This window comes from Paramormyrops kingsleyae, chromosome 22, assembly GCF_048594095.1.
Source record: "Paramormyrops kingsleyae isolate MSU_618 chromosome 22, PKINGS_0.4, whole genome shotgun sequence".
Classification (NCBI taxonomy): domain Eukaryota; kingdom Metazoa; phylum Chordata; class Actinopteri; order Osteoglossiformes; family Mormyridae; genus Paramormyrops; species Paramormyrops kingsleyae.
The window spans coordinates 22,309,744-22,337,170 of NC_132818.1; the positions used below are offsets into that span (position 1 = coordinate 22,309,744).

The 27,427-nt window shown below is 45.1% G+C and overlaps 4 protein-coding genes across 10 annotated transcripts in view; 3 read left to right on the top strand and 1 right to left on the bottom strand.

Annotated features, from left to right (window-relative positions):
• The first annotated feature begins 1,821 nt into the window (after positions 1-1,821).
• Positions 1,822-7,742, top strand: LOC111856762 (cytochrome P450 2A13-like). The gene is made up of 7 exons (XM_072705240.1): positions 1,822-1,839; positions 2,245-2,556; positions 5,212-5,353; positions 5,473-5,604; positions 6,221-6,324; positions 7,107-7,176; positions 7,573-7,742. Exons 1-5 carry the CDS (start codon positions 1,822-1,824, stop codon positions 6,271-6,273), a joined length of 657 nt encoding a protein of 218 aa, XP_072561341.1. The 3' UTR covers positions 6,274-6,324; positions 7,107-7,176; positions 7,573-7,742.
• LOC111856759 (uncharacterized) lies at positions 7,289-9,928 on the bottom strand. The gene is made up of 3 exons (XM_023836973.2): positions 9,308-9,928; positions 9,048-9,197; positions 7,289-8,680 (listed from the first exon to the last, which is right to left on the bottom strand). The coding sequence occupies exons 1-3, from the start codon at positions 9,926-9,928 to the stop codon at positions 7,859-7,861; spliced, it is 1,593 nt and encodes a 530-aa protein (XP_023692741.2). The 3' UTR covers positions 7,289-7,858.
• A 1,242-nt stretch (positions 9,929-11,170) lies between these two features.
• Positions 11,171-14,045, top strand: LOC111856761 (RNA-binding protein with serine-rich domain 1-like). The gene is made up of 7 exons (XM_023836974.2): positions 11,171-11,283; positions 11,906-12,058; positions 12,182-12,373; positions 12,484-12,589; positions 12,774-12,927; positions 13,234-13,375; positions 13,644-14,045. Coding segments are annotated over exons 1-7 (855 nt in total). The 5' UTR covers positions 11,171-11,281; the 3' UTR covers positions 13,750-14,045.
• Positions 14,046-14,805: 760 nt separating this feature from the next.
• Positions 14,806-27,427, top strand: part of LOC111856744 (arf-GAP with dual PH domain-containing protein 1-like) — a 48,352-nt gene continuing 35,730 nt past the window's right edge. For 5 of the 7 annotated variants that reach the window (XM_072704756.1, XM_072704757.1, XM_072704759.1 and 2 more), the window contains exons 1-3: positions 15,473-15,908; positions 23,255-23,385; positions 24,507-24,598. In XM_072704756.1, the coding sequence (XP_072560857.1) occupies positions 15,818-15,908; positions 23,255-23,385; positions 24,507-24,598 (314 nt within the window). In that variant the 5' untranslated portion in view covers positions 15,473-15,817. Of the gene's footprint in view, positions 14,984-15,472; positions 15,909-23,254; positions 23,386-24,506; positions 24,599-27,427 lie in introns of those variants that run through there. The other 2 variants (XM_023836950.2, XM_023836949.2) reach the window with 2 other exon arrangements.

The following is a 27,427-nucleotide window of genomic DNA, read 5'->3' on the forward strand; positions in this document are numbered from 1 at the left end:
GTAGTAAGCTGGGATTTCTCACAGGTGTTAAGCTTTCCACCATCACTCAGAGCAGCAGGGAATGGCTGGTTCTCATGCTGAAAGAAGGCAGTAAGGTAACATTCTTGGCTCTGGCAGGAGATAAAGAGCTTCGAGAAGAGCTGGCAGTCCTCCTTTACCACCTTTTCCTTTGATGCACCAACTGAGGATGGTTCCTGTAGGAAAAAGTCTATCTGGTTCTTCTTTGTTGGGCCATAGAAGGTGGATTCTCCCCCCTCTAGTCCGTTCATGAACTGCTGGAAACTCACCCTGCCCTTCTCATGGTGTGTGCCAACCAGTTCAGCTGCAATGTGGTGGGCAATGTCCTTTGTGTCCAATGAAAGCAGGTCCCGGCTCGCTTCTTGGAATGGATTACCCATATCTGTCACGGCTTGGGTGAGCTTTTCAACCTTCTCAAGGAACACCTGTTGAGCTTGTTCTGTCTGCTCATGATGGCTGGTATGTTCAGTAATCTCTTTGGTTCCAGATGCTGCCTCATACTGCTCAACCAAGTGGCTGACTTCAGGACCAGCTACCATTCATCTTCTCAGTGCTGATGGATCTTCTGTCACGCCGTTTGCTCCCCTATCAGTCTTGATGACAGCATTGGCCTGCTCATGAGCTTGGTCGATGGCCATTGCTGAGAAGTCTCGACCTGATTTGTGTACAACAAATTTTCCTCTCTGGAACCCGTGAGCCAGCTGGGGATGCTTCTGTGCCAGGGTCACCATGTCTCTGAGGTGGCTGGGGAGCCACCGTGCATAGTTCACATTGTTGTTGGCAAAGAAGTATGGTATCAGCTCAGCCAGTGACTGACAGTACAGCTCGAAGTTGGCTTCCCTGAATGACCGGATCAGCAGGAAGATCGTCAGTTCCATCGACAGCACCAGATGCCAAAACTGAAACTGGACTTTCGTGCATGTTGTATCGGAGTCTAACATACTCCATCCCCCCTACTAGCGCTACCACCTACATGGATTTCAGTTGATCTTAACCTCTATTTTGCAGAGAATTTTTAATATTTCACTGGGATATAGTACAAGAAAGCTTCTGAGTAATTTTAGAGTTCAAAATTCAGCTTTTACATGGTCAAAAATGTATAATTTGACACCAAGATTATTAATGTACTGTAGGACAAATATCTACAATTTCATTGCAAAAAAGGGATTTTCGATAGCAGAAATGGCAGCCATCTTAAATGTGTTTAACAAGCCATTTAAAGTAAAAAAATTTAATCTACCTTTGTGCAAGTTGCTGGGGTTTGTGAGGTGAATGCCACAGTTTTCTTTCAAGTTTAGACCATACTCTGAAAGAACCTCTTAGAACATACCTATTCAGATGTGAGGGTTGAATTGGATCAATATTTAGTGATACACCTACTGCCAAATGCTCGAACACACTGACACGGATGTTACACACAGATCCTGGAGTGTGAGGAGTCTGGGATGACTTTCCCGCCTGACTCCGGACTCAGGATAAGTACAGATCCTGGAGGGTGAGGAGTCTGGGATGACTTTCCCTGCCTGATTCCGGACTCAGGATAAGTACAGATCCTGGAGTGTGACGAGTCTGGGATGACTTTCCCGCCTGATTCCGGACTCAGGATAAGTACAGATCCTGGAGGGTGAGGAGTCTGGGATGACTTTCCCTGCCTGATTCCGGGCTCAGGATAAGTACAGATCATGGAGGGTGAGAAGAGAGAACACAGATGATCTAGCTATTCGGTTTAGCCATTTTTTGGCTGTGATACATGGTTTAGCCATACTCTAGAAATGAATGTTGGTTTGTTGGTTCATAGTCAATATGTTACAGGGAGAAATTGTAAACTTATGAACTCTGAATGAATAGAAGGAACTCTATGCTAATCATCAACGATTGGATATATTATGGACTTTGGATTTTGAAGCAGGTTTGTTTAAGCTACACTTAAGTCAGCTCTTTAACTATAAACAAACTGTTACTAATCATTAGTTTGTGAGTGAATCTTTCTATTAGAGGTGCATGATACAATTTTCTCTGGTCCGATCATAATATAAAACTTTTGAGTATCTGTCAATATTGAGTGTGAATGTGCTCATGTTTTTGATGAATGATGTACTGAACAAATCAGTTTGCAACTAATGAACAGAAACATGAGCGTCATTTTAGTGTGCCTTAGTCTAAGTCTTAAGTGCAAACTTGCTGAACACTGCCAACTTATGGCAGACAGGGGTTCCGTGTTGACAGCCAAACCCACTGTCCTGGCAGGTGTGTGGCCCAGGGTGGAGGGGTGGTCAGCCTGTAGTTTCTGTCACAGATCAGGCCTCCAGTTGTCGGTGGACCTGTCTCCACACTGCTTGGCTGTGCTGGAACCAATCCTCCACTGTGGGGAATGGGTTGGGCTGGGAGTCCAGGGGCCTGAAAGGGCGAGAGATCTGTGTCGGGCTGTGGATAAGAGTTTCTGGCATACTCTACCCATACAAAAGGGTCCACTGTGTCTGCAGGTTGGCACACAGCAGCTGGAGGGCCACTGTCACCTCCTGGCTGGAGCTGAGTGAGGTACTGTATGCACCCAGTGTATGGCAGCAAAGCAGAACAGGGTAGGGATGTCATGGTTGCCTGAGGGGCTGTTGGCTAGCATGGGCTCGTGCCGTTGGATCCTGCCACCAACCTGTTTCCTGAGCCCGGTAATCTGCGATCTTCATAACATTTTAATTACTCTATAATAATATATATATAATACTCTTTAATTTTTTTTAATGGAAATCTAAGCCACCACAAATACATTACAAATATTACAAAGAGACAAAAGTCGATGTGGCCTTGAGCTTCTAAATTTCTACAATTATTATCTTGCCAGTAGACTACAATATATTCTAAAATGGATTAAACAAAATCCGGTAGACTATATCTGGTTGGATATTGAACAAACATTTTGCAGTGACGTCCAAATCCAGGATCTGCCTTTTATCAGCTCCACCATTAAAAAATGGCGGGGAGGATGGGGGGTTCCCTGCATGACTGGACTGGCTTCCTGGTTGCTGGGGAGTGTGGGCTGTCCTGGTCCTGGGGTGTCATTGTTAACACACCACAACAAAATGTGTTCTCTGCATTAACCCACGTGTGACAGCTGATTACGCGCCCAGGGGCAGTGCTTGGGGACGGTACCTTGCTCAGGGTACCTCAGTGGTGCCTGGTCAGGGATTCAAACCAGCAATCTTTCAATTACGAGTGCGCTTCCCTAACCATTAAGCCACCACTGCCCACAGGGTCTTTGTCCCACTGACCTGCTGCTGGGGTGGGGGGTGGCCCCACCGCTGGGGCAGTTCGGGTCGGCTCCCTGCTAGCTGGGCGGGGGCGGGAAGCGGGATTCGATGAGAGGTCGGTTGGGGATCCGGCCCCTCGGACGGGACCCATGCCTTGTGTGCCCCGGTTGCGCCCCTGTCTCCTACACACACCACAATACACTAGGGTCTGGGGGGCCGTTCGGGGCCATGGATGCCGAAGGGCTGGGTTATGCCACGTGGCCTGGCCCACAGGCCCTACCATTGGCCAGTGTGCTGCCCCTCAATCTTAATTGCACAATAGTCATACTACAACATTAGGACCTTGGGGGCGGGTGGGACGGTCATGCCCTGTCTGCTCACCCAATTTTAATGCACCTCAGTTATTCATACAGTCCATCCAGTCCTGATACCCCTTTTTTCTTTTGCAATGCAAATTAAAAATAAAATCTCCGCAGAGGGGGATGGTGAAGGGAATATATTAAAAAAAAATACAAAAATAATGAGATTTCGTACGGGATGTTATAGGTCATGTTTCTAGGTTTAAAATCACTGTTAGTAAACCATTAACTGAAACACTCAGATTACAATATGCTTGATTTATTCAGGGATCCAGTGATACCTGAAAACTGAACTGGAAAGAAAAAAATGTGCACAGTGCGCTGCCAGCAGGAGGACTGCAGAACCATTAAAAAAATCTAATTCATACTTTCTATGGGCTCTTCTTAAGGGATCTTTCCATCAGAGGTGGAGATTTCAGGTCCAGAGAGTATAAATCTAGACTGAGATTTTGTTTCAACCAGCTAGTTGAGCATAAAGAGTCATAGTCACAGATACTCAGCTGCTTGGTAGAAACAAAATCTTGGTCTGGATTTGTACTTTATGGACCTGAAACCTCCGCCTCTGCTTTCCATACATGTTTACATGTGTCTTTCTTTATGTTTACTGTTAGTTGTGATGCTGGTTAAGAATCTAATGGAAAAAGTACAAAGGACATTTTTTGAACATCTCTGCCTCCTGTGTTTTCACTGTTTAATACAAAAACACATTGGTACCATGTGCAGACTTATATAGATCTTTTCTCCTCCTACTGAAAGGCCAGCCCCTAGAAGGTGTGATCTTCTCATCCTTCAAACCTAAATATGCTTGTCAAAGACAGAATATCACAGCTTAGCTATGGCTCTAGTGCAGGAACTTGTACAAACCCCAAGTGTTTTCACCCTTGTTGCTGCCCTGCTGGTTCTTCTTGTCTTCTGTCTTCTCTCCACCAATCACAAGGGAAAGGAGCCCCCAGGACCCAGAGACAGGGCTAGAAGTGACATTCCTGTTATTTGCACATGTTGTTCTTTTAGTCTCATCTGACCAGGATCTCTAGAACGCAGTAGAGTGATTTAATTAGTGTGCAATGGCAGGAAAGAGAATCAGCACCTCTTCTTCTATAGCCAGGTACACTCTTGAAAGAATGGATCAGTACTTAGAAAATGAGTACTTCAGAATCTTGTTCATGAGTGAGAGTAAGATGATTATTGGTTTGGTAACTGCAGTTTTGTGAGCACTGACAAGCTTCAGGTGTTGACATGACTCTTGTGGTTTACCGGTCAATCTACATCCTCACCTGTCCTTACCTATGGTTATCAGCTGTGGGTACAGACCAAAAGAACAAAGTTGTAAGGTCAAGTAGATGAAATGATGTTTCTCCTCATGGGTTACTGGAGTGTTGTTTGGAGATATGGAGGTTTACATCAAAGGGTTAATATCTACCAGCTGACTTGGGAACATCTAGGGATCCTGCAGAACATAATAGAATCCATGGCTTGTCTGGTCTGACCTGCTCGGCATGCTGCTACCACAACCCTGACCAGGAAACGAGATGGGAAGATGATTGTGGTGGCAACGTGTGTTTAGGTGCACATGTCTATGTTTCCTGCAGGGAACTGCTGTCATTCCATTGCTGACATCTGTACTAAGAGATGAGAGTGAATGGGAGAGTCCCAATACCTTCAACCCCAGCCACTTCCTGGATGATCAGGGTCGGTTCAAGAAGAGGGATGCCTTCATGCCCTTCTCTGCAGGTACAGTGCAGGTTGTGCTTTGGTACGAGCTCTGTTCAGTTCTTTTGTTAGCTTCCTGAAAACAAACTCATTGTTGTCCCTCACGTATCTTTCAAAATATTGTCACATCTATTCTCCAGGACGCAGAGTATGCCTTGGAGAGAGTCTGGCCAGGATGGAGATCTTCCTCTTCTTCACCTCGCTCCTGCTGAAGTTCAGGTTCACTCCACCTCCTAGGTTGTCTGAATCTGATCTGGACCTCACTCCAGCTGGTGGGTTGGTCGCCAGCCCCCCCCGCACATAAACTGTGTGCTGTAAACCGGGCTTGATGCTCCTGAACCTTGATGGTTTTTATGTAGCTGAACTGCAAGAAAATACATGACTTTAACAATCACAACAGATAAAATTATCTGCTACATACTGTATCTGTTAGGGGTGTGAATCATTGGACCCCAAAGCAATTCAGTTCCACTTTGATTATTGATGGAATGATACAATGTGATTAATCCATTATTCAATTATTCTAACAAACCTAAATTTTAACCTTTTTGATTTGACTGGGGAAAAAAAATCAGAAATAGTACCATTGGAACTTAATTACAGAGTGTTAACGGAATTCAAAGAAAGCAGAATCTCAAAATATTATTTTTTATTGTTTTATTGTTAGAAAACGTCAGTGTAAAATTGTCAAAAGGCCAGCAACTACAGTACAGACAAATCTGAACCACATTAAAGGAAGACTTACAGTAGAAAAAGGGGGATGCAAGCAGAGGTCATAGGCAGATATGATAGCACAATGAGGTGGTAGGACCCTAAAAAAACACAAAGGGCCATCTGAGGGCCAGGTGCTTTTAATCTGTGCAATGAATTACTTTGATCTGTTTGCAGATGTGTCTAGTATTCAGAGGAATCTCTGCATGAGTGGCTGTTTGGCTACTTAGCTTGGTTCTGCTGTGATAGAGGCAGATCCCTACCTCCGTACACAACAAAAGGTATAGTTACTGACTTCCTTGACAGCTTCTTCAATCCCGATTAATTTTGGTAAATTAAATTGTTGCTCTGCCGTTAATTGTAACGTCTCGTAATATTCCACTATCTTCATCAAACACTCAGGAAGCAGGGGTCCTGCTACTACCACAATTAGAACCTCTTAATGAGTGCAGTTAATCTGTTCAGAGCTAGAAATGATAGCAATGTATACACACTCTTCAACGTAACCACAATCCAACACTGCCCCCTTATGACATAGGGAAGAAATGTCAGTTCCTCCCCCACAAGGATGGGATCTGATTCAGGAGGATGCTATAGAGTAGCAGAGATTCAGAGTAGCAGAGACCAGATTACATAGTACATTTTAAATACTTGCCCCCCACCCAGAAATGGGGTTAATTTTGGAGAAGACTATGAAATTGTGCTTACTTTCAGAATATTGTTCGAGAATATTGCAAACCAGGCCACAGTGTGTGTCAGGTGTAGCAATTGCACACAGGCAGCCTTTCATGGCAGTGGGTTAAATGATGACGTCTCTAATGTCACACACCTTGAGGGTCATGTGATAGTCAAGCAGTGGTTCAAGCTCATTCAATCCAACAAAGAGATTCTGAGTAATTTGAGGCTATTGTTGATGTCACACCTATTTCAGATGACAGGAGACTGAGAAAGCTACAATCGGTAACAACTTCTATAATGATTTCCAAAGAAAGCTCATTGTGTCAGACAGGACAGCTGTTAGTGTATAAGAATCAGTGTAAATGAACATTCCTCACTTCTGCAGTGTCCAGCCTTGGTTGTAACCTATGTGGGATGATTCTGCGCAGGATGTCAACTACATGTGTGGGGACCAGGTACTCTTTGGTGTTTGTTTAAAAAAAAAAAAACATTTAACATTGATTTTTATCTTATAGCACTACTTCATTGTCTGTGAATCTTTCCAGTACAATAATAATAAATATCACATTGTTTTTTCAGTAAGTTGTATGTTTATTACTAAAGCATTCATCAGTAATACAGTTAAGATGGAAAAAAATATTGACATTAAAAGAATAAACGGGTGGTTAAATACAGAAATTTGGAAATATAAAAGTGAGAGGCGATGCATGTGTACAGTAAGTGTTGATCTGTCTGTCTGTGACAGGCAGGCAGGGTGGGAGTGGCACTTCAGCCAGGGAATATCACGCCCCCGCCTGGCCTTTGGAGTACTCCTGCTATTAGCATTAACATTTCATTTTTTCCCAATCCAGGACAGCCCCTGGGAATTCTCCCAATTCTCAAGATTCTCCAATCCAGCTTTGTATGCAGGCCCTGATGTCGGCAGGTTTAGGACAAAGATTTGAAAAGAGAAACCTTTTACTTCTCATCATCCAAGCTTCTACTAACCCTCTGCTACATTATAAACTTCATTTCGGCTCTTGCGTTGTACATGTCTCAGATCCAGGTTCCGAATGCTCAGGGGGTCCTTTGTCTGACCTCTGGTGGGTGAGCTGCCCACATTTATGCTGTGAACCTGCCAGACAGCCATCCGCTGATTCAGAGCGTCTCCACTTTAATGATGTTCAACTGGGGGTCGTGAGATGAGACAGGAGGAGGGGACCCGGGGCTGGAGGAAGGCCGAGGGGGCGGGCCGCCGCTCTGGAAATGGTCTTCTGGAGCCTGGCTCTGCGTTTCCACATACGACTGGCTGTACGTCGGAGTCTGGCCCTGCGTGTACGTCAGGGTGCGCATCTGTACCTGGGCAGACGTGTGACCCGCGGGGAAGCTGTCGGTACTGCTGCATGCCTGAAAACCGTTTGACCCCCGGGGACTCAGGCCAGCCAGCTTGTAGGCGTCCAGGGGTTCCTGGGCCAAGCCGTCCAACTCGCAGGTCTTGGGATGGGCCGGACTGCACTGAGCGTAGCTACTCAAGGGGGGCTCAAACGGGACCTGATTATAGGTGGGGGGGCCGGGAGGAGGGGGCGTCCTGCTGCAGTGCGACTGCTTCCCGGGCGCCAGTCTGGAGGCAATTCCCTGGAGCGTGCTGAGGATCTGCCTCTGGACCTGCGTCTGCTGGGCCTGCTCTCGCTCCAGGCGGCCCTGCTGCTCCGCCAGCAGCCGCACTGCCATCCCCAGACCGCGCAGCTCCACGCCCAGCGTCTGCACCTGCTCCTGCAGGCCGGGCTGTGACCTCACCGCACCCATGCCGGCAGCCTGGGCGGAGGGGGGCGACGGCACAGGGTTGGCCACTCGAACGGCAGGGCAGGACGACGGGTCTCTTTGCAGGGGGGGGTGCATGGAGCGGACCGACACCCCCGCCCTCGTCTGGAATATCCGTCGAGCGACGCTGGCGGGAGGCTGCCCCCCAAAGCGGCTCCTCTGTAGGGATTAATTAACCATGATGCTCAATTAATCTTCAATTAATTACACATAAACAATGTTGTGCAAGTTCACACTTAAGAAAAACCAGCTCAAAGTTCAGTTCAAACATAAACTACTTCACGTTTATAGTTAACAAGGATGAATTTTGAACTAAGCTCACAGTCGTAAAAATACCATGTTCATGTCTTCTGATTATTTTTTTTATGCACAAAACCACTACTTTTTAACAATAATCGCATACATTTCTGAAATCTCACATAGTACTGATCCTGTTCCCGGGTCAGTAAATGGAAAAGATTATTTTTGCGGAGATCTACAGGTTGCACTGTCTGCTGTTCGGGTGATCAGATTGGCTCGTGCTCACCACAAGCGGAGGCCGAGGGGAATTCAAGCTGAAAGAGGGAGCCTGAGGCATTACGGTGAGCTTCCTCACGTCAGAACTCAGGAGGCAGGATGGGTCTTTTCTATACAGCGACGCCCCCTGCTGGTCCGACTGAGGAACTGCCTCTCTTATCTTTAGGACAAAAAGAAGTATTAAGTGACAGAGACCTTGAAAGAGCACAAGACTCCACAGAACGCATTAAGTTAAATGATAAATAAATGATGGCTCAAATGGATACCCACCCTAGTTTTGTGCATCAGGGCTTTGTCCAACAACCTCTTGCGAGCTGCCAACGTGGGGTTGGATGCTGGTGACAGGGCAACTCTCCGCCTGGCGTTGGCTGCTGCTAACCCCACCCCCATCCCTGAGGCCTGGAGCCCCCTGTGATGGCCCCCGCGGGCCAGCGAGGTGACACTGACTATCTGGATTTCCTCCTCATCCTTGCCCGCCTCCCGCCCAGACTGCACAGCCATCCCGCTACTACCCCCAGCGACAGACGGCCCTGGAGGGTTTCCCGTCACTGCCTGGGGGGTCCCGACACGCGATGTGGAATCTACCGGAGGACCATACCCACTACCACGGGGTGCCTCCCGGACCAAAGACCACATGGGGTGGTCGGTCCAGCCACCTGAGCGCCCAGCAATGGCACTCACTTCTGCAGACGCAGGTGTGGCCGCGGCGCTCCCACCCCCCGCCTGCTCTGATGGGGGCTTTGACTGGAACTCCTTCAGAAACAGGTAGATGGCTTGGGCAGACACTTTGATGTTCTCCAGTTCCAGCACCGCCTTGATTTTCCGGAAGCTGAGCCCCGCCTCTCGCAGCTCCACCACCTTCCGCTTGGCAGCATCATCCAGACGACCCATGTCTGCTCAGTGACCTGCTCAGTGACCACTTCACTGGGGGGAGGCCGACTCTTTTCTTCCTGGACCGGTCAGCTATACTGGAGAAGCGGAACTGAAATTATGTAATGTGCTTATAGCCACTAAGAAGTGTATATGCATGCTACAACAGTGTTTCTCAATCCAGTCCCAGAACAGCGGATACCTGGTATCAGTGTGCTGTGAGGGAGCAGAAATGTGGACTGTCTGGAGGTCCGTGGGCACTGGACTGAGAAACGCTGTGTTTCAGCACTTCATGACCCTGGATCACACATACCCAATAATGCTACTGGTATTTCACACTACTTAAAATATATTTTTTACTTTCATCTCATTTCAGTACATTTTGCAAAGACTCTGATATTGTAAAGGTAACCAGGTAAAAGTGAAGGATTCTATAAGAAAGGAAATTACAAACAAAACTTCATTACACAGTGACTACTAATTTTTCCCTATACATACACCACCTGGCATACAGAAAAGAGGCCGGGATCCATATTACTGAGTAACCTGCAACAGACACTCACTAGCCGTTGAGTTTTACCTGAACAAATAGTCTTTATATTAGTTTTACCGATTGTGATATTTTTCTTGTAGCAGCTGGCAAGTATTTTTAAGGGTGCAATCATACTATTCTGAATTCCTAGAAACTACGGACCCTGTCGTCCGTGCATAACCCCTAACCGTACTATTTCAATATGCTGACTCGAAAATTTAACGATAATCACTCTAATTCCAAAATGTGCCGCTTAAGATTTCTGGCAGCATCAACACTATAGAGTGACAGAGTGGCCCTTTTCACATACTTACATATATTGATCACATGGGTGATACAGGCTTGCTTTTATTTGGAATTAATAGATAAATACGACGTATGTCTGCATGGTAAGTTGTAAATAAACACAGCCCGCTGGCTAGATAGCCTGGTGATCAGCCGTTATCCGGCGCGTAGTAGTCTGTGCCTCCAGGTTGGCAATTATTCATATTTCGTAACTACTCAGCGAACGAGACTATTTAAATCTGCCTGATGCGTCCCCTACGGTCAACTTACCAATTCGCCCTTTGTCGCTCACCGGATAGCTGTCCTTCGGGGAAAAGGACGCTACAGATTAAACACGGATATTTATGTGACTCTATCATGTGCACACAAGTCAGGTGTTTCTATAGTGCATAACGACTTCTTCACCAGTTCAGCTAACTAACTAACTACCCGAATTCTCAAAACAGCACTTCTGCGGCAGGAACTCGGCGCCGAACTCTAACGTCATTTCCTCAAATCGTCACCAAGGTGCGCCGGACCTGCAGGCTGTTTGTGGTGTGCGCCGTAGGTAGTTGAACATGTAAGGCTATTGAATATTTTATCCTTTAGTATTCGTTTGTGTTTTTTTTTTCTCATGAAAAATACCACTTTTACTTTGTATTTATGACGTATGTTTAGAGGAGTGCATGGATGAGTCGATGGTTTTTAATTGATGTTTAATGAATGAAATCCATTCACGGCGGTATTTTTAGTTGGCGTCTGAAGCGAGCGTGTAACTTAGCTAGTTGGAAGATATTGTAGCCATTAATACATTTCAGTGGATTTTCTGAAGCATTTATTTTTATTTAAACTTTACTTGTATTTGTAATATAATTGGTACCTCTGCTTCACTCAATAATGGTTTTTAATGTTTTATATTAGTATTTATTGACTGGAAATCTCAGAGAATGGCTAACACTTCCGTGCTAACACTTAATTATGATTACCGTTTATAAAACGTGTACATGTGTTTATAACTGCTGTAGCAGTACAAAAATGCAAATAATGACTGAGTAATGCAATTAAATATGATATTGTGAAATAATCGTTCTTTCACGACGTGCTTAACTTAGGTGTTAAGGTAGCTGCATTATGTATTTAATTGCCGTTGAGTTGTCCAAAATGTTTTTTGAGAAAGCTGGGAAACTCTTCCCCTTCCCTAGGGCTCCATCACCTACTAAACGTAAGGATCGTTCTGAGGAAAGGGCAAAGGAACGAGCAAAGGAAAAGACTGCCCCCAAAGAGGGAGACAAGGACAGAGGCAGAGAGAAAGGCCGCAAGCGCCGCAGCGCCTCCACTGGCAGCAGCAGCAGCAGGTCGGATATTTTATCCTTTGGTTTTTTGTCCATACCTTGAAGACTGTGACACTGTTGTGAGAGCAGTCTTTTGATGATGCGTTGGGGCATGCCAATATGGCATGCCGTTCCTGACTTTTTCAGGTCTCGCTCCAGCTCCACGTCCAGCACCAGCTCTGGCTCCAGCTCTGGCTCTTCCAGTGGTTCCAGCTCATCGTCAGCCTCCAGCCACTCTGGCTCCTCGAGCTCCTCCCGTTCCTCCAGCTCGTCCAGCTCCTCTGGGTCGCCCAGCCCCAATCGCCGGCGCCATGACAACCGGCGCAGGTCACGCTCACAGTACGTGCCGGCCGATGGCGGTCGGGCAGTGACGTTAGATGTTTCTGATCCTTCTTTTTAGAAACCTGCGCCCAGTCGGGGAGACCTGATGTGTCTTTTTTGTGTGGCAGATCGAAGTCTTTGAGGAGAGCCAATGAAAAGGAGCGAAAGAAGAGGACCCCAAGCCCGAGGCCCACCAAGGTTCACTTGGGTAGGCTAACAAGGAATGTGACCAAGGTGAGCAGCATTGCCTTGACCCAGTCGTTACCAATTCTTGGAGCTGGGCGGGAGCAAAAAGGTGAACTGTCTGTGTGTCCCCAAGGACCGGATTGGGAAATTCTGCCTTACACCAGGGAAGTGTTGGTTCTGGTTATCTGGCTTGGTTACCTGCCCTTATGAAGCTGCCTCTTGTTCCCCACAGGATCATATCCAGGAGATCTTCGGGACCTACGGCAAGGTCAAAATGGTTGACATGCCAGTGGACAGACTTCACCCACACCTCTCCAAGGGATATGCCTATGTGGAGTTTGAGACTGCCGATGAGGCAGAGAAGGCCCTGAAGCACATGGATGGAGGTGAGTGGAAACCTGTGCCTGGGACGCAAAAGCATGTTTAACTTCAGATGTGTGATACACCTAGGGTTGTAAAGGGGTGGAAAGTTTCTGGAAACTTTCCATTCCATGGGAAGTTCAGATGGGGAATTTTGGAAATATTCCAAGTTGGGAACTTTCCATGAGAATTAATGGGAATATATAGGAATTAACAAGGAAAATTCCCATAATTTTACAACAATAGATGTGTTGGGCTTATTGCTCAGATTGAAATGGAATTATGTGTCCAATGAGGCCCTTTTTCCCCTCACATTACCTGATCACCGGCAGGTCAAATTGATGGACAGGAGATCACTGCCACTGCAGTGCTGGCTCCCCGTGTTCGCCTTGGCCCACGTCGGCCCTCGCCCCCGCGGAGGATGCCCCCGCCACCCCCAGTGTGGCGTCGCACCCCACCCCGCATGAGGAGGAGGTAAATGCATTGGTCATGGGAGTTTAACTTGCACAAAAATGTTCTAAGGGCAGAACAAAAAAATGATTGGATCAGAGAGATAACCAGAGACAATCATATCGTAGAGTGAATTAGGTTAACTCTCTGAACCAATCATTTTTCGTTCTGCCCTCAGAACAATTTTGTGCAAGTAAAACTCCCATGAGCAAATGTCGTCTTGGTCAGCTAAGCTGGGAAAATCCTTATCAGGAATTAAGACCTTTGACAAAGTACATCATCTCTTCTCCAGGTCCAGGTCACCACGGCGCCGGTCCCCTGTCCGGCGGCGCTCTCGCTCGCGGTCCGCAGGCCGCCGCCGCCATCGCTCCCGCTCCAGCTCCAACTCGTCGCGGTAGAGCTGCTTTTTTGCATCCAGAGTGACAGGAAGGCCTGCTGGTACATAGGCCCGTTCAGCAGATTTTCATGAGCCTCTGCAGAGGCTTACTGACTTGTGGCAGTGATGTAATTCCCCCATTTATACACAGTTGGTCCGTATTTCCTGTTGTACGTCTAGAAGTGGTGTATTATGAGCCTCCCGTGCATCTGAGGTTTATTGTATAGTTAACATCTAGCCTCCCATCTGGAAACAATGTTTTACTATGTACTGGTTTTTATTGTAGTTTTACAAAATAAAGGATTACCTTTGTGTCTATGTGTAGCATGTATTTCAGTCAATGCATGCAAACTGAATACACGGCACGAGGGGCTGCACACTTGGGCATTATTACTGTACCTCACATCACTTAGTTGTTAGGTAACGTTCTTTTAATCACAACACATGAAGAATTAGACAAAACAAATGACAAGAATTTGTAATGACATTGAATTGGGAATGGATCATTCAGGATTTTAATGATTTGAAGATTTTGTCTTTGTTGTGAAAACAAGTTGGCACTGGATAAGTTGATTATCTCTTCTAGCAGATCTTTGTGTTCCGTATATATTAGGCCTAGTAATAATAATCATTTTTTTGTTGTAGACTTAAAAATATTCCAAATACAAATATGAAGCATGACTCGCGTTGTAAATTCTTTGTACTGTACTAACAAATTAAGAAGTGAATGTATTAGGGGCGGCATGGTGATGCAGTGGCTAGCACTGTCACCTCACACCTATGGGACACGGGTTCGAGTCTCTGCCACGGTTCCATGTGTGTGGAGTTTGTGTGTTTTCCCAGTTTTGTTGTGAAGTTTCCTCCCACAGACCAAAGATATGCTGAGGTTAATTGTAGTTTCCAAATTGCCCATAGGTATGTGTGTGAGCGAATGGCTCGTGAGCGAATGGCGCGTGAGCGTGCCCTGCCATGAGTTGCTGCCCCATCCTGGGCTGTTCCTTGATTTGTACCCATAGCCTCCAGGATAGGTTCCCCCCCCCCCCTCCCCATGACCCTGAATAGGACAAGCAGTTTCAGAAAATGGATGTATGAGATATTTTATTGATGTGAACTTAGAAACCACTTAACAAAGTGGCCAAAAAGGAACAAGCTGCTTAGTAAAAAGAAGTAACTAACACTTTGACCAGTAGAGGACTCTGAGTCTTTTGTTAGTGAAAAGGAACCGTGTCTGCGCGAGCCCTTGGTGATAGTTATTGGTAAGTAACTTACAAACCTTTACACTGGTTAAAAAAGAAAGAGAAACTGAAATTAACTTAAAAAAAAAAAAAAAAAAATCAATAATCAATGGCTTCTGTTACCACAATTTCATTAACTGATACGCAAATAACCGTAATAAATCTGTATAATAGTTGTCGGTTAACCAGAGTTTCTCAGATTGTAACGCACACGTAAAAAGCGCTAGATCGCTTTGGAGCTGGAGAGGCGCGAGGGCGAGTTTAGAATGCGCTAGAGAGAAAATACTGCAGTTCTCAATCATTATTATTGTGTGAAAACTTAGGTGTTAACGGTTGCTTTTTGTGCCTATATGTGGCAGGGAGATAAGGGATCTTCCATGTGGAGTACGGCCGTCGCCGCCACTGGAGGTCTCGCTTTTGCAGTGCAAGCGCGAGTCAGCAAAAAAAAAAAAAGTGGTGATGGTGTTGGGGGGTGGAGGGAGGCGTCCTTAGCAGCGAGGTTCAGCTGAAACGCTGAAATAGCCATAGAGGGAGGGAGAGTCCTCACTGCATAGCGTTCATATTGGGTTGGCCCAATATAGATTAACATTATTTAACTTTAGCTGTCATATATCACTATATACTGCAGTGGTCGTATTTTATTATTATTACTTAATTTAACTTTTTTCGTATATCTATTCATGGTGCCCGCTTTTAAAATTATATAATTTATTAGCACAATTTTCAAATCAACCGATTCGTTTGCAGCCTCCGCGCTTGATTTCGTTTAATCTGTAAGTAGCGCCTTTTACTGGGTGAAGTCATTGCATATTTGAAGTTAATTGCCATTAAACAGTAAACTAAGCGATTAAGATCATGACCGCCGAGCAGGAGATTAACAGGCGGCGTCTGCTGGAGCTCCTGGCGAGACCTGGTAACGGGAGCTGTGCGGATTGCGGGGCTTCAGGTAGAGTCGCAAATAAAGCACCTTTAAATTTGATTTTGCAGACTGGATACTTTGCATGGTACTTTGTAAGCAAGGTCGCCGGTTAGCTCTGTATGATCTGGTACTCGCGGAGCATCATGCGGGAATTATGTGTCAGGCGGTACTACTTTCTAGGCTGCTTGGCTTTGATGTGAAATGAGCATGCACCGGAAGTTTGGGCTAACATACTGCACTTGGATGTATTTCGTATTTCATTTTATGTCGCCGTCTTGTCACCTTTAGTAGCTGTCACCCATTGCAAACTGGGTGTTAACACACGCGTCGCGAATTCATCCTAGAAAAAAATAGTCACAGGAAATGTGGCAGTGAGTTATTACGTGGGGGATTAGAGGAAACGAATTTTTAGCTTAACTAAGAAATGTATAGTTTTAGAATGCGCTTGAAACCACTTGCCTCTAGCGCAGACTTTAGGTAGCCTATAAGCGCGATATTTCAGGGTACATACGCCTTCCTGTCACGTTGCACCTCCCCACTCTTGATACATTACTATCTCTCGCCAGAAGTCCTTTTAAGTGGCTGTTATGGCGAAACACTGAGTAAAGTGAAGTGAACAGAATAGCACGCTGTTAAAGCTATACACGCGCACGTGTTGTCTGCTTTCATAAGGTCTATGTCACTGAATACATGTATTCTTCTCTTCCTACAGCTCTTGAGTATCTTTTTCTGGGTCAGGCTTAGGGTAGTACACCTTACCAACTACTAATGCTGCTTTTCTCTTCTGGAGATATTTCAAAATTATATTATTGAACTGTTTATTGAGAAAATGGCACTTTTTAAATAACACTTAAATATGTGGAAAAACCACACAATTTTCATTATTGAGGTTTCTTGTCATTATTATTATTATTATTATTATTATTATTTGTTGCTAGTATTAATTTGCCAGTTTGACAAGGTTAGAATCCAGCAGCTGCAGACACATTACGCTGCATTGCCCAAGTTGCCTCTGTGCTGAACCAGGCAGGGAATCCATTAGCTTCTCACCATCTCCGCCGGACACCACAGGCAGCCTTCTTGGGGATTAGATTAGTGACCCTCCGGTTCCACTGGAACCCTGCTCCACCCACGGTGTGCATTTCCTGCCGCCCTCGACAGCTGGGAGCTCCTTCTGTATCTCTGACTCCTGTCCCGTCTGCTTTGGGGAGAGTCTGTGCTTCTGGAAACAGAAGCCAGTAGGAAACGTTAATTTCTGTTTGCCCAAGAAGCCTGGCCGTTTTCCTTTGAAATCGAACTGTTCTACATGAATTGCTGCGTCATATTTGGGCTAAAGTTTTAAATTAATGCAAACATCCTTTTTAAATGTCTGCCCAGTTGTCAGTTAAGTATCACAACTGTTGCATGTTTTCAAGGAGGAGATCGACACATCTACCTTTACTATCTCTGGGGCCAGGCTTCAGAATGCATGTGGATTCAACAGTATTATTAGGGTGTGTGTTCGTTTTTGGATGGATTGTACTGTTCTTTGCACTTAGAAAAAAAAGAGTATAAATTGTACCTTGGCTTGTCACTGGGGCAGCATCCTTGTAATTCTACCTTTTAAGTTAATGAAGAACATTCCAAAGGTACCAACAGCTTTGATGTACCATCAATGGTACAGAAATGTTCCTCAGAGTCCATTTCTGTACCTTAAAAGGTACATTTAGCTATAGCTAAGGGTACAACTGGCAGACCCTTGAGGGTACAGCCCAGAGACCAGCAAAATTTTTACCCTTTCAAAGAGTGTAGATTTAACAAGCCATTGTATGTAAACAATTCTTTTAAATTTATTTTGATAATGAATTTATATCATTTTATATAATGAAGTTAACTCTTATCATGCTTCAGATAATTTTGTTTTACCTACCAAAGCTTTTTTCTTCCTATCAGTTCATTCAGTGGGGCTCCTGCCTCAGACTGATACATAAAGCTCTGGAAGTGACAGAGAGGTCAATATGCTGCACCGAGAGCTCAGTTGAATTTCTCCAGAAGCATCTGGTGCTTCAGACTTTCTGCACTTGTGGCCAAAGTCTAAGCAGCAAACTTTTTATAAAACACTAGAGAACCTTTCTGTTCCTTAACTGCAATTGGTTGAACTCAGATTCATGTAAAAGGACAGTAGCTGATTAAAACTATGACATGCAAGTGATATGGAAAAAGTGACCTTAGAGAAAACAAAAGAGAAAATCTGAAAAGAGGAGGAATGCCGTAGTGCTGAGAGGGGAGGGGTGACAGCTCCAGATATGAAACATTCTGCTGAAACCTTCTCATCATCAGTGTGATCGAGATTTTGGGTTTAAGGAATCATATGTAGGATTACAGTGTCATAGCAAGGATGCAGAATTACGAGTTACAGCAGGCTTATGGTACATCACTGGATTGGATACTGTGTTGATGTGATGAAGCTTATTAATTATTTGATATTAATAAGCTGGTCCCTAAATAAACTGGCATCCCATCCAGGGTGTCTCCTTGCCTTGTGTCGTGTGCTGCCTGGCATATGCCTCAGGTTCGCCATAACTATGTACTAGATAGATGATAGATTAATACGTGCGATACTTAGGTGGGATGGGGCAACATGGTGATGCAGTGGTTAGCACTGGTGCCTCACACCTCTGGGACTAGGGTTCAAGTCTCCACCCTGGATCCATGTGTGGAGTTTGGATGGATGGATTTAGGCAGGAGCCATGAATATATGGTTCCTGGAATAGACACGTTTAAGGAACCCCCAGAGAATGTCACAGAATCAGGCCGTCACACTTGCTTTAAGGTATTGCATATGAGGTCCTACTGGGATTCAGAGCCAGAAACCTGATTTCCTAAATAAAAACTGGTTTCTTGTGAAGATGCTGCAAGGCTCCAGTACTGGTCAGCTTTCACATCTCTACTTGTGCTGCTTTCTTCAAAGTGGTGCTCTCCTAATTGTTAACAGGCCATGTGTTTTCAGCTTGAAGATGGTGGTGGGGCGACATGATTATCCAATAAGAATGCTCCTTACCTAAACTCTTATTGGACAACGGTGATTGTCCAATAGGAATGTACCTTACCTAAACTCTTACTGGACGATGATGATTGTCCAATAAGAATGCTTCTTACCTAAACACTTATTTGACGACCATGACTTCTAGCTTAAGTTAACCCAGCTAACTGAGAACTCCTGCTTCGTGGAGTACTCCCTTGGTCTCTGCACATTTTATTTATTTATGTAGTTTGTTGATTATGTCCTTTTTGGGGGTGCTGTGGAGTTTGCATGTTTTTGCTCGCATGCACGGGTTTCCTTCAGCTATTATGGATTCCTGCCACAGTCCAATGATGTGCTGCTATGTGAATAAGTGTCTCTGAGCTTCTCCTTGTATATGTACATGCTCTGTTATAGACTGACGTCCTGCTGGGGGTGTCCCCCCCCCCACCAGAATGCTTTCCAACCCACATTGCTTTCAACCTGCCACATTCATTATTAGCCCATGAAGGACCATCTGAGCCTCATTAAGGTAGCGTTGGAATCAAAACATTCTGGTGGGAGGCAGTGAGCAGGAACAGGATTGAGATCCACTGCCATAGAGCATTCTGGTGGGGGGCAGTGAGCAGGAACAGGATTGAGATCCTCTGCCATAGAGCATTCTGACCAGCTGAAAAACATGACAAGGAAATATGAAAATACACATTAGTGCCTTTTTCCACATTTTTACCAATTTAAATATATAAATGTTCAAATATTTTTTTATGTAGATAAAAGGCAAAAGGGGAGGTAGCACCTCATTGAAAGGCTCACGCTTATCCTCCCTCCCTCCTCCCAGACAGAGACAGATAAGGAGTACCATGTTTGAACCATGCTATAGACGAATAGTGTGATGTGGAGAACAGACTGGACGTCTGAGGTTTAGTCCCCTGTGGAAGTTACAGGAAGCAGCTGGATACTGTCAAGTGAATTTTAATGAAACCTGAAAGGTTTTGCTCTTTCTGTCCTCTAGCAGAGGAGTTACTTCATCTCTTATGTCTCTGGAGGGAACGGGAGGGGCAAGTTTTAAGACTAAAATGAGAGGGGCTGCGGATTATGCTGTAATTGCAGACCCAGCTGTAAACTCTCAGGTGTTTATGATGGAAACATGTGGATGTTCCTTGGTGGAGCCCGACTGTTTGGATTACAGACTTGTGTGTTTGTTTGGTGGATTGATTTCCAGTGTATTTTAGCGGTCATGCTACCAGTTAATAATCTGTTACGCTGTTTGACCGTTGCTGCAAAATACTCTCCAAGAGCTGCTGATGGCCTCAGAACTCACCTACCGTCACCGCTTTCTCACACTGATGCACGCGATTTGCGGCGCACATGCACATGCGCAGGCTCTCACGGCTGCACCCGGGCAAGCAGACCGCACGCTGCTCTGCGCAGAATCTCTGTAGCGTGTGTACAGCGGCAGGGCTCGAGACTAACTGTTTGCATTGGTTGCACTGATGTGCCTATCTTTTTCATTTAAGTGCACCCTATTTTTTTCACAGCCCCTTTAGCGCCACAAAAATACATTTTAAGGGTCACCTTTTTTTATTTCCTATACACTTTAATAGTTATGTAAATGATTGTAAACAGGAATCAAGGTGCAGGTACATGATTGTCGTTATTTGAAACACAACACAAACAAAAAATAGCAAAAATGTAATAATAATAAAAAAAACTTAAAAGTACCGATGTTTAGAGTGCTTAAGAAATTGAAAGTAAAAAAGTCACATAACTCAAAAGTGTACACATGCTGCTCCCAGATACAGAAAAAGCTTTGGTTTGCCGCTGCCTGGCGCTGAGACGCTGCGGGTGGGGGGAGGGGGAGCACTCCGCTGGTCACACACTTGCCATAATACAGGATGTGTTTCTTACACCATGTTTCTGAAACTGTACCTTTAAACGTGTTATCAATATTATTATTTAAAAAATTACTTGTTTTATTAGATTACTAATGTATACTTAGCTGAATACCGGCAGCAAGCGTTAATGAAATAAGCCTACATCAACGAATGTTTTTTAATGTGTGCTTTTATTAATTATCATTTTAAAATCTTTTACATTTAACTTGATAGTGTAACGGACATGTTTTATTAGATTGATGTAGCCTATATTTAGCTCGATTGCGGCAGCTAGTGGTTACATCAATAAAATAAACAACGATTAGGAAAGTTTTAAAAAACGTGTCTGGATTACGTACGTGTAAGATAATTATATCTAGGCCTGCAATTAAACGCATATAATGTTAAAGGAAAATTCCTAATATTGATTTGTCAAGGTGATAATGATTACTATCTTGCAGGTTAAGCAAACTAGTAATATTGTTACCAAATTAAATATACGGTTATAATAAATGCAATATATCGCTATATCGAGGTAAATGTACATTAACAATGTAATAAATTTAGTATTAAACTAAATACAAACGGTTTTACAATTAATAAAAACATAACCTTTTAAAACATTCGTAAATGTATAGTTTCAGAAACACTGGTCTAAACTTGAGAAGTCGGACTAATCTGCCTTTTTTTTGGCTCTGACCCTGAAAAATAACAGATTAACTTGCGAAATGTTAGGCGCACCAGTGCGAACAATGGGGGAAAAAATGTCGCATTCGATAGATTTTTGATCGCATGTGCGACCAGTTTTGGAGCCCTGAGGGGGACGGGGACTTTCTGACGGCGGCCAGGCCACCGCTGGCGGTGAGAAGTGTGTACGGCCCAGACCCTGGTGAGCCTATGCGTGCGGATCAGACTGCTCCTTTATGTAAAGCAGTGTTTTCCAACCCGAACCCGGCCCTCGGGAACCCCCGGCTCGCTTGTACCGGGTGCCTGGTGTTCTTTATTGTTTGATTTCTTGGTTCAAGTGTGCTGGGAGCTGGGAGGAAGTAAAAACTTGTCTGGAGATACCTGAGGACTCGGATGAGAAACGCTGACGTAAAGGAACAGGCCCTGTGGGAAGCTGGGGGCATATTGTGAAATGGGGGCAAGCCGAGGGGAATGTCAGCCCATTACAGGGCACACACACAGACTCAAGGGGAAAATGAGAAATTCACCTAACACAAGGAATGATGTGCAAGCCCCACACACACAGAGAACTTGGTGTATGAGATGCAAACCCACAACCTGATGGTGTGAAGCCGCAGCGCTAACCATTGAGCTAGCATTTGGTGTTTTACGTTTTTTGTTAGTTTTAAAATCAATCAAAATATATGCAAATACACAGCAAGACAATACAAAGCAACAAATTTCTTCTGTTCTCCTTACTGATATCTTACTGGACGGCTAGATGAACACCTCTTCAGTCCCCAAGCCTCTCCTCAGGGGCATCCCAGCCATTCCATCCATCCATTTTCTGTAACCGCTTATCCTCTTCAGGGTCGGGAGGTGCGGAGCTTACCCAGATTCTTCGGTTCCAGCACCCCAGCCAGTCCATGCCTCTGTTAAATTTCATCATTCGATCACTTAATTATTTAAAAATGTATGAGGCATTGATTAACCAAACATGGTATTCTTGTAGAAAATCAACAAATACAGGGGTGCATTGGGTAGTTGCTTCAAATGATGTGTGGGTTATGTATGAATTACATTGTGGGGACCAAATGTTCCCACAATTTAATAAAATCCTGTTATATTGATGTTATTGGGGACCTTTTTTTTGAGGAAATTCAATTTATATAAAAATCTGTGACTGCAATCAAAAAACTATAATAGCCACAAGTCTTGTATTGTGTTTGGTCACTTATGGTTTAAGTTAGGGTTGGGTTAGGGTTGGGTTAGGGTTAGGGTTGGGTTTGGGTTAGGGTTAGGGTTGGGTTAGGGTTGGGTTAGGGAATAGGGATTCTCCCATAGAAATTGTTAAATCTGTTAAACGGCATTTAGGCAGGTACGCCTGTGTGTGTGTGTGTGGGTGTGTGTGTATGTCTCATGGACAGCAAGATGGGATATCTGGAAACTACCCATTTTTCCCACAGAGATGAATAAAGCTCTATGGACAATTCCGTGCAATGGTCTGTTTGATGTCAAATCCATTCTAATAAAATGCTGAGTATTATTAACATGTCAATTAATACATGAATTTTGAGGATATTTATATATTCAACCTATGAGGTTACATGAAAAGATTTGTAAACTAACTCTAACACTAATCACACTCTAAGGATTTTGTTTGCCAATATGAATCTTAAGGGTCACCATCACTCAGCAGAACTTCTGCTCCAGACAATCTGCCCATTATATGGAAGACAGAACAGTCACCCTTGTAGGGTCTGGATCCAAACTTTAAAATTATTCAACCTTTCCAGATGTTTCTCATGCTCTGTTCTCCATCTCCCCTACAGATCCCACCTGGGCTTCTTTCATCTTGGGTGTGTTCGTGTGCCAGAACTGTTCTGGCATCCACAGGAGCATCCCGCACGTCAGCAAGATCAAGTCTGTGGTCATGGACCCCTGGCATGCCTCGGAGGTGAAGGTAATCTCGCAACGTGCCCAGGATGAGGCTGAAACGGGTTCGCATTTGGAGTGGAAAGGGGTTTGGAGTTGAGACAATAATGGGGCTCAGGGGCTCGGATTCGTGGAGGGCTTTGGTGACGTGGAATGTAAGTGAGTGGGGTTTTGGACTCACCGTTCTGCTGTGGAGTCATTCTAGTTGAGGGGTATATAGGGCTGAGACCCAGACAGGGCTAGGCCATCCAACAGTTAATCTGTTATCCTACAACAACTGCTGGGATATGCTTCAGTACTGCCCCAAGTGACTGATGGCCTGTAGATAATGGAACTCATAAGCATGGCCAAAGCTCAAGAGAATCTGATGAGTTAGAGGCCGGCAGATGAACCTCAGGAAGTCCTGGTTCGCATGCGGTTTTGGGGGGGGGTGGAGTCTCCACAGAGTGATGTGCTGCGTGTGACAGATGAGGGGATGGAAAAAGATCAACGACCGCAGAATCTGCTGTGCAGCAGGGGTGTGGCAGAGGAGGCAGGACTCCTTGCTAAGATGTGTACTTCTCAGGTTTGTTAAGGGAGACCAGAGATGGAAATGAGGAGGAAGACAACTGGGGAAGGTGGCTTTGAATCTGCAAATTATTGCACGCTCTCTGCAATCTCTAATCTAATCAATTTAATCAAACATGAACTGAGTAATTACCCGGCAAAGGTGGATTGTCATCCTGCTCATAGTGGGTTTAGAGGCGCCGTTTCTCTCACCTCTCCACACAGGAACAGAGAATGCTTCCTGTGCACGGAGAGAGAGCACAGGCTTTTAGCAGCCATACAGAGGTTGCATGCATTTAGCGTGATACTGTAACGATGAGTCGGCACAGTGCCAAAGCGCAGCCACCTTGGTTTATGACCAACACTTGTTTGGGTTCCTGAGATGGCCACAGGTGTTTAAATTCAGACTGTATTCATTTTGGGGGTAGTGTAAGTTAAATCAGTAAGTCTTACCTCACATAAGCATACATGTGTGAGGCGGGTTCCACATTGTAGACGGGGTGTAGGGTTTGGGGGGGGCAGTGTTGATTGGGGGGTGGAGTTACCCTCCATGCAGTGTCTGAAGCACTTATGCAGTGTCTGTTTGTGTTCTCCTTGTCCCAGCTGATGACCGCTTTGGGGAACAATGCAGCCAAAGCCAAGTACGAGCAGAGAGTTCCAACGTTCTACTACAAGCCCACGTTCCTGGACTGCCAGTACGTCCAATCTGATCTACAACAGACAAGCATGCGTTAACCTTTTGGTGCCACTGATGTTTAGAAAGTTTAGAAATTTCGCTGTGTTTCTTAGCTGTGAGAAGTATGTCTTGGACAATGTTCGTCAAATGACAGGCCGAGCAGAAAGATAATACCTTATACCGAGAGTCAGCAAATTTGGAATTTAATCCATGGGAGTGGAGCTCCGATCATAATAAATCTTTGTCTAAGTTGCTCGTTTGAATTTTTCAAAGACAAGTAGTCTTCAATCATAAATAGATATAGAATAATTCGAGATTAATAGATTTGAATGTCAACAGTATTGGAATGAAAATTGACTTTGATATTTAATTTCTTCATATACAGAAAACAGTACAGGCACTAACACTGAAGCACTCCATATTTGGTTAGCGATGTTGCTGACCCCACTTGTTAGATTTCTGGATAAAGCGGGCACATTTTCTAGAATTAGAATTTAGTGATTAATTGTCATTGTTGGCACGCCACAACGAAATGTGTTCTCTGCATTTAACCCGTATGTGACATCGTGACACAGCAGGGGGCAGCTAATTCAGCACCCGGGGAGCAGTGCTTGGGGGCGGTACCTTGCTCAGGGTACCTCACTGGTGCCTTGCTGGTTGGGGATTTAAACCTGCAATCTTTCAATTACAAGTGTGTGTCCCTGACCATTAAGGCACCACTGACCACTACTAGGTGAGAGACAAACTATTCAAACAGGTTTGGAGGGGCAGGTCTGCATGATCGTTATTAAAAGCTGTACTTAAATACAGCATAACACTAATTGTTGCATTTCCTTCATTTAGTGATGTTTTTTGTTACCCTGAAGCAGTGTTTCCCAATTTGGTCCTCGGGGACCTGCAGACACTCCATGTTTTTTCTACCGGGAGCTGGGAGGGAGCAAAAATGTGGACCATCTGTGGTTCCTCGAGGAAACACTGCCCAGAATAACATCATTAAAAAAATATCATCTTAAAAGGTGTTCCTTAGATTTTTTCCAAGCAAGGGCAGGTTTGACACAGCCAGGTTTGACACAGCCAGGTTTGACATAGCCATGTTTTTCACAACCAGGCTTTACATAGCCAGGCTTTACACATACATGTGACAAATAAACAATCTTGAATCTTGAATCTAGTAGGTGTGTTTCAGCAGGGAAATCTGCAAACTGTGTCGGACTGGAATTAGGGAACCCTGCTCTAGGGACCGTCTGAGCCTGTTTTATAAAAAAATGCATGTTGCTTTGCACTAGAGCATTTTTAAATAAATAAAATGCAATAGCCAGAAATGTACTCTGATATTCATTGATAATATGCTGTTAGATACAGTTCAGGACCGAGAAGCTGCGTCTTTTTGTTATTTTTTTGGCATAGAAGACATGCTGTGTGTCCCTGTAACAGAGCCTCCTCCCCCAGCTCTGAGGAAGTGAGGTAACACAGGGCAGCATAGTGTGTAATGCCAAGCTTGTGTCATGTAACCGCATGTAAGAATACATCTCCGGTCTATAGACTTGCAGATTTGTATACATTGGAATAGGTGCTAAAAAATAATGAATCTGAGAAATGTAATAGAAGCAGAGAGCCAGCAGCCTGACTGAACGCAGGAGTTAGTTGATATGCAGCTGTTTGGAGAAATGCAGGCAGAGCAGATGTTGTGGAGCGGAGACGCTGGCAGGCTGAGGCTCCATTTTAAGTGGGGAGCTGGTAACGGGTCTGAAAAACAGAAGTGTCTGTTTGGCAAATTTATGCAGCCATTGCTGTTGCTGCACTGCCTGCAGAGGGGGTGGCCTGGGTTCAGGGGGGGGGGGGATGGGAAGCCACGGCGAGCAGAGCTGGGAGGGCGGCCGGAAGACTATGGCCGTAATTCACAGCGACCACCTTCCTGCTGCCATGGGCCTCATCATTACTGGGAGGAATGGGAACGCCTGTGTGCTGTGACTGGTCTGAGGGCAGGCGTGATGTTATCACCATAAGATAAATAGATAAGCTCCTCAGTCTGTACAAGTTATTAAAGAAAAGGCCTTAAGCAGGCTGTCATGATCACAGCCACTTACACTGAGGAAACGTGCATCTGTGTGTGTGTCTATGTTGCTGTGTGTGTATGTGCATCTATGTATGTGTAAGTGTCTGTGTTTGTGTGACTGTGTGTGTGTGTCTGTCTGTTTGTGTGACTGTGTGTGTGACTTTTGTGCGACTGTGTGTGTATGTATGTGTGTGTGTGTGACCTACAGTTGTGAGACCTGGACCGACTACAGCAGACACGGCAAGCAGCTCAACCACTTCCACACAAGCTGCCTCTGTCGACTCCTCCACATCAGGTGGCAGGACAAAGTTCCAGACACAGGTCCTAGAGTGGGCAAGCCTCCCCAGCATCTTCACCCTCCTGCAGAAGATGCAAGTTAGATGGACTGGCCATGTCATCAGAATGCCAGTCAACCGCCTGCTGAAGCAACTTCTCTACGGAGAGCTGTGCTAGGGCAAGCGTACCGCTGGGGGACAGAAGAAACGCTTCAAAGAGCCTGAAAACGTCCCTCAAAACACTGGGCTTCAACCTCAACTCCTGGGAATCTCTTACCGTCCAGCGTGGTGCAGCAACCTCACTAGTGGTGCCCGTGCAGCAGAACTGAAACGAACGGCATGCGAGGCCAGAGCTGCCCCCACCTCCACCTCAGCACCCGCCCACGTGTGTCCCACGTGTGGGCGTACCTTCCGAGCCCGGATTGGCCTCATCAGCCACCTTCGGACCCACAGCCACCATTCTTCCATATGACTTGGAGCCATGGTCATCTTCGACCACGAAGGACGAACAGAGAGA

Excerpts from the sequence above, each read along its gene's own strand:
- LOC111856762 (XM_072705240.1), top strand. Across the intron at positions 2,557-5,211 it reads CCTGGCTGGAGCTGAGTGAG|GGAACTGCTGTCATTCCATT; the intron begins GTACTGTATGCA and ends TGTTTCCTGCAG. Across the intron at positions 5,605-6,220 it reads TCTGGACCTCACTCCAGCTG|ATGTGTCTAGTATTCAGAGG; the intron begins GTGGGTTGGTCG and ends ATCTGTTTGCAG.
- LOC111856761 (XM_023836974.2), top strand. Across the intron at positions 12,590-12,773 it reads TAACAAGGAATGTGACCAAG|GATCATATCCAGGAGATCTT; the intron begins GTGAGCAGCATT and ends TGTTCCCCACAG. Across the intron at positions 12,928-13,233 it reads CCTGAAGCACATGGATGGAG|GTCAAATTGATGGACAGGAG; the intron begins GTGAGTGGAAAC and ends GATCACCGGCAG.
- LOC111856759 (XM_023836973.2), bottom strand. The coding sequence starts at position 9,928 with ATGGGTCGTCTGGATGATGCTGCCAAGCGGAAGGTGGTGGAGCTGCGA. Across the intron at positions 9,198-9,307 it reads CCCTGATGCACAAAACTAGG|ATAAGAGAGGCAGTTCCTCA; the intron begins GTGGGTATCCAT and ends TTTGTCCTAAAG. Across the intron at positions 8,681-9,047 it reads CCCCTCGGCCTCCGCTTGTG|AGGAGCCGCTTTGGGGGGCA; the intron begins GTGAGCACGAGC and ends TAATCCCTACAG.